This window comes from Eleginops maclovinus, chromosome 5 (genome assembly GCF_036324505.1).
Source record: "Eleginops maclovinus isolate JMC-PN-2008 ecotype Puerto Natales chromosome 5, JC_Emac_rtc_rv5, whole genome shotgun sequence".
NCBI classification, from domain to species: Eukaryota; Metazoa; Chordata; class Actinopteri; order Perciformes; family Eleginopidae; genus Eleginops; species Eleginops maclovinus.
In genome coordinates this window covers 14,419,752-14,438,294 of record NC_086353.1, presented here as the reverse complement: position 1 = coordinate 14,438,294, position 18,543 = coordinate 14,419,752, and the positions used below count along the sequence as shown (strand labels likewise).

The following is an 18,543-nucleotide window of genomic DNA, read 5'->3' as shown; positions in this document are numbered from 1 at the left end:
AGATGATTCTACCATCTGATACCTACAAAACCTCTTTGCTGCCTGGTAACAATTCCCGACAGAAAGCCTATACATCCCCTATCAAACTGAGACAGGCAGCATCAAATGCTTTAACCAGCATCTGCCGTGTCAGGCCTCAAAAGAATGCACATTATGCTCTTGTCTTGTTTGTTGTACTGATAAAATGCAACAGCAAATAGGAGAAGCAAAACATTGTAAACTTGTACAACTTTTTCCCTGCTTTTCATTCACTTTTTCATCAGTGTTCTTTAACTTTATTTTCTCAAAACTAAGGACAATTGAAATGCCATGGCCACGTTTTGGAGGAAAAGAAGTGTCAATCATCTCTGCAAACAAAATATGTAATTTTTATTCAGCATTAGTATTTTGTTTACACGGTTCTATTTACAACATGGACACACATGACAGGAAAATTGAGGACTTTGTCATTTGAAAATCAAAGTGAAAAGGTTTTTATAAAATAAGCGTGAGAAGAGACATCTAATATGGGCGGGAGAGGAGGAATGACACAAGAATACAATGAAGTGAAAAAGTAATACAAAGAAGTGGAGAAATGGAACAGGCAAGTGCACTATTGAAGACAGAACAAAGAGAAACTTCAAGCTGATGAAATGGAAACGGCACAAGAACAGAGACATGTCGGACTGCAGGGAATAGACTAGTGAAGAATGGACATGGGTGGACATTTAACCAGAGCTTTAACATTTATACTGAAAATAATGAAAGATTATGTACATTCACAATTTTCGTTTTTTCTCTCTCCAGACCCTGTTCATAGCTTGTGTAGCACTTGCAGGCCCACCTAGCAAACCCACCAGTTGAACTTTTATAGATGGTTATTATAATGATAATGATTCAAGTATAATGGTTTGTTTTCAGCAGGGCTGGGTTGGGCTTTGCAAGTGTAGTTGTAGCTCACAGAGAAAGGAAAATAATTAACTGTCAAACAGGATATGGATATACACGTGTTTGAATCATAAGTCCTCAACAATTTTTGACAGGTTAAGTGATAGCATGTTCTTTTGTTTCCTGTAAAACACTGCTGTATTGACCATGCTTGAGTAATTTGCTAAATGCTGAGCAATCTCTGAAGGCCAATGTTGGTTCCAATTTGTATCTTTAAAATATAGTTGTCTGTGCTGTAATGCTTGAACAATTGAGGAAAATAAATGCATTTATTCAGACCTGGTGGTGTAATAAACCATCCGTCCGCAAGTCTGGAAAGACATGCCCTCCTGAAATGGCTATTAGCACAATAACAAAGATACTCTTCTGCTCGCCCTGTACTTTGATCTCAACAGGGGCTCAACAAAAGAGAATTTGACATGGTATTATTCATTGTAGAAGTAGTAAGGAACTAAGTCACTCTATTACCCTCCTAACACCCTTCCTCAACTGCATTAAGAATTAAAAGACAGCATAGAAACCAGACTAAACTAAAGTGGAGTGGATTGAGAAATAAGAACCATAAAAAAGCAACTTTGGTCTTATTGAATGAAAGCGTAAAGAATCCCGTGCATGGGTATACACTTAATTTGAGGACTTCACAGAATGGCGGACAAGCCAGTGGTTGTTTTAACATCTCTTAGTGGGCTAAAACATACCTAATCTTCCTTGGTTCATCTATACACTCAGTCTAAAGCTGTACAGTGATCTAACTCACAATAATTGAAACAGTAACAAGCACAAATACAAATATATTCAATCATACTGCATTAACAAATATTTGCATTACAAAAGGCCACATACAGAATGTGAATCATTCACATTCAATGTTAATATAATTACATAAGGTCTACCTAGATTTTTCTACCTCAATTGCTAAATCTAAAAGACGTTATTTTGCAGAAGAGAAGTCTTGAATGGATTTCTACCTGAATTCTGTAATTTGAAACAAGCTTTGTTAGAACTGAACTTTCAATCCAATCATATAGGAATGATTTACAAAACCAAGTGTAGCGCTCAAAATGGCCAACAAGTGATGAATTCTCACTAATTAATAAATAGAGGAGGGATGCAGAATAAAGATAGTGGACTGATGGAGCAAGTAGTCATAAATCAATAATGCCCTGACTCATCCCTGATCACATGACTGGACGAGCTTAAGCACATCTACAGTAGTCTCTGCCTTTTTACAGTATCATTGGTAGTAGCTTTTATTCTTCTTCTTCTGATAAAATTACATCGTACATACATACAAAAGCCAAAAACTGTTGAGTTATTCTCTACCAGTACAAAGTCACGGGATGGCCCTAACATGTGAAAAGGGACACTGGTGAATTTGAAAATAAGATGACCATGAATACCGTGCATAATGCAACTGTAGAAAGTACAGACCTGTGCAAACTGATAATGATTGCAGCTCTCAGTCTTTGTTTTGTATGTTTCGCCTTTATGACACACACAATATTGTGCGTATATTAGTTAACAGGGCGTGTACATTTATCATAATGCTCTAACACCATTGATTTATGTAATAAATTAAAAACAAGATAAGGTTAAAAAGGTTCATCATTAAAATGTATTTTTACAGTAATAAATAGATGTTTCCTCTATTTACAGTTTACCAGACAATTGCAAAAGCAAAGTTTGCAGTTATAGACATTAAATCAAAAGTTATCCATTTGTTTTCTTGTTTTCTAAGGATGAGGGGTTGGCGCTCAGGATTTCTCCTCTTCATCCTTTCACTGGTAAGGAATGCAGGAAGACAACCGAGATCATGTAAGAGAGCCGATTTCCTCCTTGTGTGTCTTTCCTGTGTTTCATCCTTAATGACTTTCCTATTTGGTGTCGTATTGCTGTAGCTGCTTTTGTTAAGAGTTTTTGTTAAATTTGCCTCAGTGCACACATACACATACACCCACACACACACAAACACAGATTTTGAGCACCCGATGCCTCGCTCTGTCCCACACACGATGCATTGTGTATCCTCCTACAGCCTCTTTCACGTTTTGAGTAGCAGTTGCCATTCAACCAAGAACCAAGAAACTCTTTCTTTCAAAGCTTTTATAAAACCACTTATCAAAACCTAGAGCTGAGTCCTTGGGGCAACTTCATCCTCGTCTTTCTTGGCCATTATAAACATTAGTTAATCTTCTTCTCGTTTTTCAAGGAGCCGTTGCGTTTGTGTTTCCCATTGGCCATGCTCTCGCTATGACAATGTCCATTGGCCATGTTACCATTATCATTGGAGACGCCACCTCCTCTGCTCTGGTCATCGGTCTTCCCCCTCAGCAATCGTACCAACCGTCGCAGCGCAAAAATGGTCAGTGCCAGGGCAGCTCCAACAGTGAAAATCACATCCAGCAGGAAGTACTGGTAGGGGGACACATCGTACACAGCGGAGCGAAGGTGGTCGGCACCGTTGTGACGTAGGATGTAGCTGATCCAGTAGACTGCCCTGGTCACTGGATGGCCTGGCTGGTCTTTGTGAATGTTGGAAAGAGTTTGTGCTTGCTGGCGGTACCTAGGTAGAAAGAGACAGGGGTAGGAAACAAAGGTAAAAAGAGAAGTGTGAACAATCTTTATGGGCAATCATTTAGCAGGCTAAAAGGCTCTACATCTGGTCACCAGATGGCATTGATAAACAATAACAATAATAAACAAAGCATTTGTGTGAGACTGAGAAATCTAACCTGCTGTCTTTGATGACGCTGTTCAGGGCTGTATAAAGGTCTTCCTCGGTCATGTACTTCCAGTGTAGCATGATACCCATACCTTTGGCTGCCACACGAGTCATGGTGTCATAGTGGTCTCCAAACAGGGGCACACCTACCACCGGCACCCCGTGATACATGGCCTCGTAGATGCTGTTCAGACCGCCATGACTCAGAAAGGCCTTTGTGTTGGCGTGGCCTGAATGACAGGAGGGTTGGAGCATGTTAATTTGCAAGTTAGGTGTTAAGTTCGTAAGTCATTTTTTGGTGCATATTTTGCTAGATTATTTACAGTTTAAGGGTCATTCCAGAATTGGAGGACATTTCCTGTCCCAGCTGTAAAATTATAAATAATCCATGCCCAAAATGCACTTGTTGTGCTAAATATACTTGTCATTAGACAAAATGTAAAATCAGTTGTAAAAAAAGTGGTTTCAAAATATTATTTAAAATATCAAATAGCTCAGAAACACCCTCTAAAATGGCATTTTTTCTCTTGTCCCTATGACTTGATTCATAAAACTATTTTAAATAACAGTCATTTTAAACTGAAGGTGTGTCTCTTACATGCGCGCAACCCTGTTACCCAAACCTATAAACGTTGGCAGAGGAAGTTAAAAAAACTGCAGTTACGTGACACAGAGGAAATAACATTATCACGCGATGTGCTACTGCCCTGGGTAGACCAAAGCTCAGTCCTAGAACAAGTTTGGCACTCCTACCCACTCAACCCTGTTACTCATATCATCACAATAAGACAAATTCAATTCAAAGTTATCTTTCTTTAGGTAAATAACTAAGTTTGTCCTTGCCTTGAAATTAGCATTACATTCTGCAGCTAGCATGAATTCCTAAATGATAAAGCTAAAATAAGCATTGAATTGCAACCCTGTTATTATAATTCAATCAATCAATAGGAAATGACAGGAATAGGGTTGCGCAATAGTAGTGCAGTTATTATTTTTATATATAATTTAGCATAATCAACATGTTTTAAAAATGTCCCAGATTTTTTTGTTTATTTAAATTTTATTGATTTTGAAGTTTTAGCCCCCATTGAGCGCTGTTGAAAAGCAACAAATAAAATATCTAATAGAAAGTGTACCATTGATGTCTGAGCTGGCCCAATCATTTTTTGTGATGCTTTACTACCTGTTTTTATAAAATACATAACAAAAAAATAGAAAATAAAGGATTCATTTTGTAAAAGTTTTGATGTCAAAATGTACTCCAACTCTGGAATGACCCTTAAACAGTAAAGCCCACAAATGTCTGCACACTATGCAGTATTTCACTGTTTCGCTCTGCAGATGGAGGTAGGGGGTAGGATGGTTTACACTTAGAGGAAGACAGACTTACTCTACAGTATAGTTAACACAATATTGTTTATAGTTTTTCATAAAGAAATACATTTCAACGTTAATGCGTTAAAAAACGTCGCCATACATTCACCCCAATTCATTATACATCTAAATCTGGGCCCTCTATGTTTACTTGCATAGTTTTAGCTAATTTACTGGAGTTTGAAAGTTGTGATAGGTGATAAAAAAGGGCTAAACAAATCTTGTTGTCCCTAATTATAGAAAACCACTAGAAATGACTCCAAAATTACTACAATAATTCCTCTTAATAAATAAAAGTTGGATGCAATACTTTGCACCCAACTTCAATACAAATGTAATTATCTTAGGAAGGAGAAAATTATGCTGTATCTTTTTAATTAACTAAACATATAATTAGTATTATCAACACTTAATGCCAAAAATGCTATTAGTTTCGAAGAGTATAATGAAGATTTGTATTGTTCCGGCCCTTTAAAAGGCTTATTTCTGCCCTGACAGAAATACAGACTGTTGTAATGTCACAGTATTGAAGGCTTGGCTAACCACAGTTCTATTGCACCAATTCAGAGTATAATGGTTACTGTCAATATCTCATTGTTGTACATCCCTGACTTGCATAACCATAGTACATATGGATTACACATTCACATTATACCATCCACAATGGTAAATAAGTAGGTAAGGGAGGAACCCACCCATATAAAACATAGTACACTACACCATGAGTTAAAACATCTCGTCTAAAACACCAAGCATCAGCTGTGTGTTAAGAAATGCCTTGAAGAAAAAGCATTTCAGTTTCCTTTATTTCCACTACCATACATCCAGCAAGTCAAAATAACTGTTGATAATACACCTGGTGGGTTGACTACACATACATGTCCTCGAGGTGTACTTACCTAATAAGTCATTCTGAGGCATCCAATCAACAAGTTTGGTGTTGTTGCCAAGGTTATTGGGTGGAACTCCAGAGAATCTAAGAAAGCAAAACAGACATCACAGTGTGTGAACACCAGTTCAAATCCCTAAATCACTATTCACATATTATTTACCAGCCACGCATCATTGCAAAATGTGCCCCTGGAAACACCTACTGAAGCTTGAACCACCACGGAAACAGGTTTAAAAACTGAGCTAGGTGTTTATATGTCTATCTGTTGGTCTGTCTGCGGGTAGATTTCTGCAACACAATAGTGGGACAACTCTGCAAGATGCAGTTATGAAACTTTACTGGTGTGTAGTTGAGATCATAACCAAGGGCGAGTTTGAAGATGGGTGCAGTCAAAGCAAGGATGCGGGCAATAGGGGGGAAGAAAGAATGTAAGGGGCCATTGGCATTAAGACTGGTGTTATTTTCAGGAGACACTGCTGGTTACATGGCAACCTCGTTGTCACAGAAAAATCAGAAACCTTAAATCCCAAAAAGTTGGACCTTAAATTTAGTTTTTCTGAGATCAGTTTAGTCATTCCTAAGCTGGCCATTTTAGTAGCTGTCTGAAGCTAATGTGTTTCTAATACAATATTAAAATACTGTTGAACTAACGTATCTGTTATTCACTTAATGTTGATCTTTCATTGGTGATACTTGAGGGACATACAGTAGTGAGGGCAGAGGATGTACAGTATAGGCTAAATGGGGAGTCTAACAGTTACACGATGCAGAAAGTGAGCAAAGGGAAAAACAGAGTTAATCTATTTTCACTTGTTCACCCTCATTTAGGTTTCTTCCCTTTGTCTGTTATGGGTGGTGGGGAATGAGTACAGCATTGTGAATGTTTGAAAGTGCCTGTGTTTGTGTGTGCGGAAGCAATTTCCACCAAATGCAGCACACAATACAAATACATGAAACATTACGACCCCATCCGTCCATCTCTGTCTCTTTCTCTCCCTAACCCAAGGTCTTTCATCTCTCTTTCTCTTTTCAACAAAGCACCAATTCACTGTCCTGCCAATCAAAGCCTACATTCATGCAATTATCAATGACTTGATTCATTTGACGTGGTTCCTGTCCCTTTCATTTGTCCTCTTCCCTTTTCTATAAGTTTGGAAGGGCCGAAAGTCAAATTACCATTGAATATCAAATATTAAATCTTCGGGCTTAAGAGGCTCCTGCCTGTAGCAACAGATTTTAAATCAGTGAAGTCAGATAACAACATGTGGAGTTTAATTTTCTGATACCTCAGTGTAAAAGGTCAGTTCCTGATATTGCCTTTGTAGTTTTCCAGACTAAAATGAGAAGTTGTCACACTTTACTCACGCATGTTGCATGCCAAGGCGATTATATCACCACATGTTATAACACACAGCACCCTTTAACCCAGAATCCTGGCAAGCTGAATGACAACCACAAACTGATCTTCTTAAATCACAACAGGGACTCTGCCCAGCTCCAGCAACTAAAAGGCAATGCGTGTTGTTAAACTTGGCTCTTTCCATGCCACAAAATGCTGCTTTTCATATTCTGTTTTCCATGTGATTAAAATGAAATTATTATCATAACACTCGTATCTCCTCTTACTCCTCCAACTGACATGAACCCTCTTCTTAGTTGTACAATACTACAGTTATTTGCACACGTTTGCATGTCATACTGTGAGACAGGGAGCCAGAAGGAAGTGTAATTTGACAATGTGATATTGTCATTAATACAAGTTATTTATGTAAAGTATTTGCTGAGAAAAAGAAGAAGACCCAGTGGGTCAATTCTAAAACAGTTTGGACTTTAAACAGCAGGGGAGCATTTAGAAAATGAGAGCTGGAAATTAAAATAAAACTGAATCAAAAAAGGAAAAAGGAAAACTTGAGTTAAATTCTATGAACTAAATAAAACATTTTGCTGTCAAACATTTAATCAAAACGTATCGTCCGTGGTGTCAGTCGTGACATCATTGTAAATTGTGCATTTCTATAAGTGAAGACCTGTGCACACCGGCAGAGGTTTAAACATTAACCCAGAAGTCATATACCATGGGAAAGATCAGGTTTGGGAGGGGTATGTATATATGCACTTTGATCAAAGCTTTGTTCCTCCCTACATAAGTAATACCTACGTGGACACCCTAGGATAGGATATGACCTAAATAAACACATTATATTGTTTATAAAGGTAATGGGACTTCAAGCCAGACAGTTTGGATCACTAATTCACTTTTTCATTTAGTCATCTATGGGATAACCATCTGTGTGAATGTGGTAAATGACTCACCAACTCTTAAATATACAAATATAAGACTTAAGGATTAACAGGTTCATGAATAAAACATGTAGGTTGTGTGGATTTGTTTTTTTCCTCAATCAGCCCGACTTGCCCTATTTCTATTTTCAAATTCAGGTTATAGTCAGTAGATCACAGCCATGGGCCTCTGTGTAAATGATTACCAGAGGTTAGATTATAATCACAACTATTTCCCTATCTGGGCAACCACAAACATTAAGGATTGCCAGGGCTAAGGAGGTAGAGCAGTCGTTTCGTGATCAAGAATCCTAGTTTGATCTCTCCTCCAGAGTGTTGTAATGTTACTCAACCCTTAACCGAAGCCACTTAAAGCAGCCTAAGTGACAGTGTATTAATAGGTGAATGTTGGTATGTAGATATGATTTGTTACGCACTTCGAGTAGTGGGTAAACTAGAAAAGAGCAATATAGAAGCTGTCCATTTCAGATAACTCAGAAGGTACTGTTAGTTTTAGTTAAATACTGAACTCATTCAATTGTATAGGGAGACACACATGCACAAATACATTGACAATTTGTAACCCACCCTAAACCATATTTGCCCATTCCTATGCCTGTAGCAAATTACCCACAATGTTATGTTGACAGAACACTGTTGTTAAACTAACCACTTCCCACAGGCACATAGGTGGCGGTCTGCAGGTTTATAAATGAAACACTGAACTTTGTGTTTACCTAGAATGCAAAGGTCTTTTCATTTTGAAAAAGGGAAGAGAACAAAGGATCTCCACCTAAATGTTGTTTGAACAAGTGGGCGACATGAGATAATATCATGAAGCAAAGTGGGGTAGGAACATGGACTTTGGTCCCATATCAAGGTTTTCACATGGTTGTCTCAATTGTGGCATTGCACAAGAGCTGCACGATATGATACAAATATGCAATAACGTTCATGAATATCCCAGTAACAATGTTGCTTGATATATAAACAGACATTAAAAGTATACTCAGTTATGCCTTTCTGCTGCACTGAGTAAACCAAAAAAAAGGGAATTCAGTTTTGAAAAGGAGATTATTTCCAATATTGCAGGTCATCCAAGTTGAAACTGCGATGTAAATGAAATAAAAACAATGTTTTGTTCACAGTATAACTGAAAATGGGGGTTCATATAAAGCAATAAATTAGCCCCTCGAGAGGACATACAGTAACTTCAACCTTTTTAGAAAATCCTTTTCACATGTGTCACAGTGTAAGTGGTTTCCAGAGTGAGAGAACAGGTACTTTACCTCCAGACGACTCGCTGGGGAAGCCTGGCAAGGGCTCCTGCCAGTTTGTGAGCTATGTCATGGGAAAGGTACTTGACCCCAGCTCCAAACGACACAACCACAAAGCCATGCTCCGCTGTGTCATTCACCCAGGCCTCAAAATCCTGTGGGAGAAATGAGAGTAAGACAAAAAGAGCAAAGACATAATTTTGTAGAGGTTGATAAATTAAAGTGGAATAATAATACAATGCAAACGCTTATAGATGTTTTCTTGTGGTGGATCACCCTTTTTTCCCTCCTTTTTTACTTCACCAGTCCCTTCTTTTATAGTAGACTTATTTATTTATATTTTGCAATCATTTAACTTACCAAAATGGGAAAAAAATAAGCTGATCACTGCAACTAAACAGGTGTGATCAATCTGAGGATGAGCAGATAAATAGCTGACATATACTGTAAAACCGACCACTGCAATAAACTTGTACAGAGTTACAAGTGAAGCATGTATCCAACTAATGTTTGGATGGATGCATAGGTTTACAGACAAATGATAGAAAATATTTTTAACTTTTTATTTTATTAAGCAGTTTCCATTTTATTTGCAAAGTTTTGAGATATTCTAGGTTTCTGCTGCCTACTCAATACAATGGAGGTACAAGGAATTTATTTTGTAATGATCAAAGAACATTGAACAGCAGTGTGTCTGTCAGGAAACAACATACTAGGTGCTTTGGGTTATCCAAAACTGATTTGCTTTTCCACTATTTCCTGCAGAAGAAAATAGCCCCAATTTGCAGTTGATGGACTGAAGTGGAGCTATGAACTAATGTGCATCCATCAGGTTAGCATTATTGATGTTGACATCAACATCTCTTTGAGGCTACTTATCTCAATACTTTATTTGACATTATTTCCTTAATAAAGTAGAAGGACAGTTAAGCGTTTATGGAAATATCTGTGTCATTACAAAACAAAGACCCCAGTGACCCTGTAACATGATGAAATGAATGTCATATTTAAAAAATGAAATATTTCAATCCTACAGTTTATTTACCCACTAGTATACTGTAGCTTTGGTCTATCAATACGAAGCTGTAGGAACATGTAGCATGGTCGTTATCAAATAAAAAAGGAATAAGTCCTGGGGCACTAATCATTTACTACCAACTGACAGTTACACTGAGGCATTGAAAACAATATTCAGGACTTGCCTTCGGAAAATGAGGTCAACAATATCCTCCTTCTCTTTGTGCCCTTTTCCTGATCTAGGTGTTACCCATATTACTCAGTAAACCAGCTTCTGGTATGTGAAGGTGTATGGTCTGACAGTGGGTGATCAGGGAGCCGCCATGTTGGGAGTTATAGAAGTGAAGGACACGCAGATGGAGGGAGGCCTATGGTCCAGCTGCGACGGTTAAGGCTGGCCCTGGCACGAAGCAACATCAGGGGCACACTGGGCTCTGTGTCCCATCAGTGCAGCCCTACTATCCCTACAACGCAGCCTCAGTGACCCCATAAAAGAGTCTCAGTGTCCCCAAAGCTTTGCCCAGAACAATGGCTTCGTTCTCCCTCCACTTCCATTATAACTGCCTCTTCACAAAACTGCACAATGCTCCCTATTGGCTGGAGCGGCATTCCAAAACCACCCGCAGTAGATACCGACAGCCTGCACTCTCGGCATCCGAACGCTGGACTAACCCCACGTCACCACCCGCCTCTGCTCCCCATGACTCCCCTCGCTCTCTGCAAAAAATCCATCTCCAACTCTGCATTGTCTATAAAGGATCGCATTGTAGCAGGATTGATAATATGAGTTACCAATACAAGGGGAGACAAATGGAACAAGCAAAGAGTATATACAAAAGAAAACTAAAACTCACTCTGACGAAGTAAAAAATACAAACAGAAACATCTGTGTACTTTTTGTAGTTGAACTTAATTACTTTATACTAATGCTGTGGGATATGTTTTATATCAATGTATGATATAATATATGAGAATATTGCATTTTATATGGTATTTGAGTCAATAGCTTGATGTGTTGGGTATTTAATTTGCTGGATTAGCAAAAAACAGACTTTTTTTCCAGTTATTTTATTCTAATAGTTTCTCCCTTGATTTGATCATCATAATGTGATATAAAAGTACTTTCAAAAGTGAAACAGTGCATAAACCGTCAACCTGTGCAAATCTTTTTCAGTCTCTGCATAAGTTTTTTACCTGACCTGTGTGTCTCTCTGTACTGACCTGTGGCAGTGGGTTGGGGGGCTTGGTGAGGATGCCGCCTATGTACACCACATGGGGCAGGGTGGGCCTTGGGAACTCCAGAGCCATGTCGGTGCACAGCATCCACAGCCGGCTGCCCTGCACCAAGTCAGACATGGCCACTTGAGGCGTCACTCCATGTTTCTTCATAATCCGATCATACTTAGGTAATGCAATATAACGGACTCCAAAGCGCTGCACCAGGTATACAGCGGTGTTGGTGATCCTCTGGGCCAGAGACATGCGGTCCGTCAATAATGAGTTGAATTCGGGAACATATGAAAGGGGCGCTGGGGCACCTGCCTCTGCAGGGTACCACAGGCCTGTGCTGAACACGGCATATTTCACACCCAGGATATGAGCAATCACAAAACCACACATCTCATTAGGGTCCACCAGCAGCAGGTCAAACTTGGCCTCCTTGAGGCGGGTCATTACCTCAACACTTCCAACCACAGCGTCACAGTTCTGGGAGTAGTGGTCAAGGATGTCAAAAAGTTCAAGAAATGTCAGTCTGCCTGAGAAAATGTTGCTGACTTTGGACTGAAGGAAATTGTCAGCGGTTGTGCTGTTAAAGATCCCTGGGTAGCGCTGTAACTGGTAGTAAGGGGAGGGGGGTACACCACGACCCTCTGAAATTAAAAAATGGGTCTCATGACCCTCCTGCTGTAGAGCTGTGGCCAGCGTCTTGAAGATGTACAGGTGTGATTCAAACATGATGGGTGGAACCACGATCACTTTAGCAGCCCATGATGCACTGGGACTCCAAGGAAGGAGGCCAAGGAGGAGTAGTAGTGACGAGGGTAGTAGCATGGCTGAAACAATAAAAACAAATAACCACTTTAACAAAGAGACATATGAAAAAAGGTCATAATATTCAAGGATGCTCAGCGGGTATAGACACACCCTAGATAATAGGGTTAGAGGGGGAAAAAAACATAAATACAGTGTATGTTTAATATATATATAGAATAAGTTTGGCAAGTGGCAAAAAACTGTTAGTCTTTCATCTACAATGAGAAGCCTGACATAAAATCCCAAGTCAGAAAGGTGCCTAACTCCTCAGACTCAGAGAAGGTAAGGACAGAAGATGAAGAATTATGTCATTAGTTTGTCACTCTAAACTTGTTTCTGCTCTGATATTTCACATCTAATGTTGGTTGCATCAAACTACAGGCATGGATATTAATGCAATATTGTCCTCATCTTTTTGTGTGTGGTTAAGTTTTGTCATTAAAACGAGTAGTATAGAAAAAATAAAATGTGGGATGAAATTATTGGAGCAAAGTACGGGAAAAGAAGGAATACACAGGAGAGCTTTAAACTGACCTCAGACACTGAAGATGTATTGGAAGTTACAGCCGGAGAATTGACATAGATATTTGCTGAGACACAGTAGTGACAAAGCCTCGGCCTAATCGACTCTGAAGTTGTCTCCCATAACACATTCTTAGAGCATTATCAACAGTATACTACAAGTACTTGGAAATCCTGTCCCTGGCAGGATAAAACTCTGTCCTGTCATTGTCTAAAGAAGAGATTGTTTTATGGTAAAATCGAAGAAACACCTATTGTTGAATCCCAAACGTAAAGAAAGGGATAGCTATATCATACCGGTAGAAATCCAGAGGTTGTTTGCCCATTCTTGGGAAGAGAGGAGTGAGAGGTTAAAGCTAAAATAATTAGAACATAAACTAAAAGGGCCCTATGAGTAATTCCCTATCACAACTTCTCAGTATCTGTTTGGTTTCTTATACTTAGGTTTATCTTTGCTAATTATCCTTTGCCTTTCTTTATCTGTATTTCCATTCCACCCCTTCATCCCTCCTCTCCCTGAGCCCAGCCATCACCGACTTGGTGTGGGTAGTACCAACGTCATTCTAAACCTTTGGCCGCTCTATTCACAAACACAAACACAAAGAACTATTATCATGCCACACTGTCAAAGCCTCTGCCCTATATTCCTACATTCCCCCTCTCACTTGGATTAATCTTTAACAATGGAAACCCCTTTTATTAATAATTTGTTGAACCACTTGCATATTTGTAGCCCACCATGTCCTTTCAAAGCTCACCTTTTGGCTCACTGGAGATAAGCAATGATCTATTTGAATATGCTGTTGCAAATGTTCAATTCGAGGCCCAAATACAAGAATGTATAACGCCTTGTAAGGAAGCCTGGGGAACAATTGTTACACGTGTGTTAGTCGAGTATTAAATCAACATTCAAATGTGCTTCACCTAGTTAAGTAAATAGATACTCAATTGATGAAGTCCTTTGTTTAAGGGCAACCTGCATGTTACCTGTGTGGAGTTTGATTCCAAAGTCCAAAGACAGAAGATTAGGGGAATAGGAGATTGCCTGTAGGTGTGGATGTCATTCTGCGTATGTTTCAGACTGACAACCTGACAAGTAATATCTCCTGATGTCATTAACGTTACCCCTAAATCTATATCAAATGGCACAGCCCATAATGTTTCTGGTGACCACCTCCAAATAGCATCCTAAGTGGATTATATAGTTTTATCCGCCACCTGTTTGTCACCAATATGAAGTTTCTGGCCGGAAACAGCTGCGGCCTGGTAGGAAAAGCACTTAAGGTGGCCACCATTTTGTTTAGCATTGTCCTGAGGATATCGTTAGAAACACTTCTCAGCCCAGACTGTTGACGGTAACTATAGAAACCAGCCACTGTCTACGGAGGACTGCGATGCGTCATGACTTAAATTACTATCGACAGAGTCTTGTTACCCTGCGCCCAGGGAGGGCTGAGCAAATTATCTGATTAAGAGAATTAAAGAATACAAAATGACACTGAAGAGCTGAATAAGGTACAAAGGCTCAAAAGGAAGGAACCACTTTCAAATTTTGTAAAGAATGCTTTTTATGAAGGAACAACATGTTTTAGTAAGCCGATATGAGCTGGAGCTACGTAGCCTACGGTATTGTAAAATAAGAATATATGTTTACAGCAGCAGTAATATTAGATTACAAAACTGTCATATTGTAATGATATGATCACAATTGTTAATTTAGACTAGATTTTTATTACCAGCAAAAAATATATATATATATATGCGAAATATATAACAATGTTACACAAGAAATTGCCTTGAACATCAAAAACATTATTTGATTATGCAAACAGGTACCATATACAGATATCTGAATCTGTAAGAGTATATTGGGCAAAACAAACTACAGTTATATATATATATATATATATATATATATATAAATAATAAATCATTAGAAATTCCCACTATATTTCTGCTATCATCTCAAATGAAGTGCCTTGTATTGCAGCTTTCAGTGGTGATGTTAAAATCAAACCAATTACAGTTTTATCAGAAAGCTATTATCATCTATTGAGAGTGATACAAGAAAGTAATTATACAGTTATTATCATTCTCCAATACAATAATCTGGCCTAACATTTTTTTTCATTTAGCTCAGCGGGAGGAGCAACCTTGCTGTTTCCACAGTTGGGGTCCATTAGCTCAAAGCACCCCGCTGAGAGGGGAGATGTGACTTCCAAGAACCGATAATAGGGTCAAACACAAGGCAGTCAAGGAATTTATGTTGCCTTATATATATAATTGAGTATGATACATTGATCTTGGGTTTGTTTGCTGAAAAGTCATCCAAATGTGAGCCCCTAAGGCTAACTGGCAAGACTAGGTTAGTAAGGCTTCTGGTATTGAAACAAAGAAAAGAAAAACACCGTATAAAACGCAAAATGGGATTAGACACAGGGTGTACTTCAAGTTTCAGGTTGAATTTGAGATGTCAAATGCTTTAAAGTGTAATGTAATAATTAACTGTTGCATGCAATGTTTATCAGACCACAAGTCAGATTCTGATAATGAATATATGATGTTAATATAAATGGGCCTGGTGGCTTTATTTAAATGTCAGCACATACATCTACAGAAGGTCAATAAAACTGGGAAGTCTGGAAAATAACGTTAGTCCTATTTAATATAAGATTAAATATGCAGCCTACTGCACTGGGAGAACACTTTTTTTCCCCATGCGATGGAACAAGAGGAGATGTTTATAATAGCAACAAGATCTCTCTGCTTGCCCTTATATCTTTATGCCTCATCAGCATTTGAAAAAACATCTATATATTGATACAAACATGCCTGAATGTAAATATCTTCGGTAAAGTTGAATCCTTATACGTACAAGCTATGTAATTATCCCAGCCTACTAAGCATTCAGCATAACAAACCCAAGTGCCCATATTACCTAAGTCAGTCCACCACTGTTTTCAATGTAACTAGAGATCAGACCAACATACAATGTCATACTAAACACCATTCCTTTCAATAGTTTCTTTCCTCATCCCTGCAAGGTTTCTTTACATGCCACTGCTGACTGTTACTTTCATAATGTAATTATACCTCCGCCAAACCACAACTATTGGCACACAAGAACAGGTCTGACAGGCTCAGTCTTACCACGATTTAACAGTAGAAGCAGAAGACTAAGACAAAGCACCGAGGTTTCCAGTAACCATCAGCTGAATCTCATTAAGATAATGTACTTCAGATAAAGTAACATTGATGAATGTGAAAAATGGTTGCAAACAAGAATGCACAGCTAAAAAGTGGTCAAACAATATATACATTTAGCTAATAGTGGTAATTCTTTGGATAACGTTTAGCCAATTATGACATTAAAATTGAAATCCTTAATAATAATAATAATACTTTATTAAACAATTTCTAAAGTATAGCAGGCTGTCTCAGTCTTATAATCAGGCCCTGGGTAAGGGCACACCTCAAGACAGTGTCCAAGGAATAGTGCAATATATTTATGGAGGATGTCCTTCAACATTTAATAATGACGTGATCGTTTTGGCATAGGTATGGCAGGAAATACCCACAACATTGCTGGCCAAATAAGCTTTGAATGTTTTCAGGCCAAAAAGAGTTTTCAGATCGAGCTCTTAACTTCTAGGAACAGTAACTGCACCATTAAGTGACGTGTGCAATCTATTTATTATTAATTAATCCCTGATAAAGACTCATAAAATGTCGAGCAAACACAGCTTGTAAGGGCGAAAAAAATAAAAGAATACCAGAATCAATCTGCTGGTGAGTTTACAATTACATCATGACAATTGAGTAGTCGCCTTAGGCGACATTATTGTTAGGGAGAATTTGCACAGCACTTGAACGCAACACAGCAACCTGGCTACACCTTAGTCTCAGGAGGTTTTCACCGTCGCACCTGCTCTTCCAGTAAAAGCAGTTAAACAATACCGTACAGTCCCACCTGTCAATTTAAACCATATCAGATCACTGTTTTTAACTATAACCGTGGAAATTAGAAAGAAAAAAGTGGAGTTTTGTCGAGTAAACCAGATGGAGTTTACGATACACCTGTTGTCTCACCGCTCGCCTGTGTCGGCCTTACCTTGTGGTTTGAAAGTTGCTCAGGAGAGGGGTGGAAGTGAAACTGTGGATCAATTTAAAGTTTCGGAGAGTTAAAACACAAAAAAAAAGTAGTGAGGAAAAATTGCAGTTTAGTAAAATGGGTCCCCGGGTATCGAAGACGGGCAGAGGGAATATTAAACTCCCAGTCCCTATCTCGGGGGCGGGACTAGCGCGGTAGCGAGATGGAGAGGAAGGGAGCGGCGGAGGGAAAACCCTGTGGTTGGTTGAGTAACACACAAGAGTGTGGAGTGGGGAGTATCGGCCCACACAGGTGACTCTGAAACAGGTGACTTGATCTGTGTTGATACTGTCAACAGCTGGGATGATGTGCTGTAGGCTATGGGCCATTAGTGAGTAATGATAAAGGAGACCATCAGGGTCAGCTTTTTTTTCACATAATTTTTGTTAGATTTAATATATTATTGGTCACTTGCGATTCGATTACAGGAAGATATTGCCTTTGAAGGCGAGGTAAAGCTTGACTTGTTATGGGACATTTTGAATTATTAGTGAGTTGTGCTGTAGTTGTATTAGGCAGGCTAGTTATGTTATACTCCATATCCATTTATAATGATCTAATAAGGTGTTTTCAAATGGTTTGTAAATTGTAGTTTGTGTTGTATTTTGCGTTTTTTATTTTTTTAAAGAAAGCAGCATAAAGATATTCCATTAACAATAATATTAAACAGAAAAAACAGCATATCTGAAAATCTAGGAGACAGGAATATTTCACAACCTATATCAAAAGAAAAGTGATAGCATTATAATGTAAACTATAGCATAAGTACATTTTATTTTATAAACAGATAGATCTATAGCACTGTGTGTGTGTGTGTGTGTGTGTGTGTGTGTGTGTGTGTGTGTGTGTGTGTGTGTGTGCGCGTGCGTGCGTGTGTGGTGTGTTCTTCTAAAAGATTGATGACGGAGGGCTGGAAGATAAAGTTCCTGATGGTGCTGGAATTCAGCACTCTGTTCCACTTACACCATATCAGTGAAAACGCTTTGTAATATATCTTTATGATCAGCAAAATAATTAAGCTCTCCACAGCAAACTGTTGTGCTGAATCACATAATAATACCGTGTGTGTGTGTGTGTGTGTGTGTGTGTGTGTGTGTGTGTGTGTGTGTGTGTGTGTGTGTGTGTGTGTGTGTGTGTGTGTGTGTGTGTGTGTGTGTGTGTGTGTGTGCGCATGTGTGTCATTCCTACAGGTTGACAAAAATGCCATTAATTGTCCCAAATACAAAACAAAATAGGCTTCCAGCTGATGATTTTGAAGATTGTGTTATAGCTAGCTTAGGCTTGATTGATCCACCAACTCATTTATTTTCATTTGATACAGCACATTACGCATGTAACGCCCCCCTGA

At 38.7% G+C, this 18,543-nt stretch overlaps 1 protein-coding gene across 1 annotated transcript; it reads right to left on the bottom strand.

Moving 5' to 3' along the window:
- Window positions 1–346: 346 nt before the first annotated feature.
- On the bottom strand, window positions 347–17,393 carry ugt8 (UDP glycosyltransferase 8). The gene is made up of 6 exons (XM_063883895.1): window positions 17,157–17,393; window positions 11,711–12,543; window positions 9,485–9,627; window positions 5,923–5,999; window positions 3,660–3,879; window positions 347–3,490 (listed from the first exon to the last, which is right to left on the bottom strand). Exons 2-6 carry the CDS (start codon window positions 12,539–12,541, stop codon window positions 3,109–3,111), a joined length of 1,653 nt encoding a protein of 550 aa, XP_063739965.1. The 5' UTR covers window positions 12,542–12,543; window positions 17,157–17,393; the 3' UTR covers window positions 347–3,108.
- Between the last annotated feature and the right edge of the window lie 1,150 nt (window positions 17,394–18,543).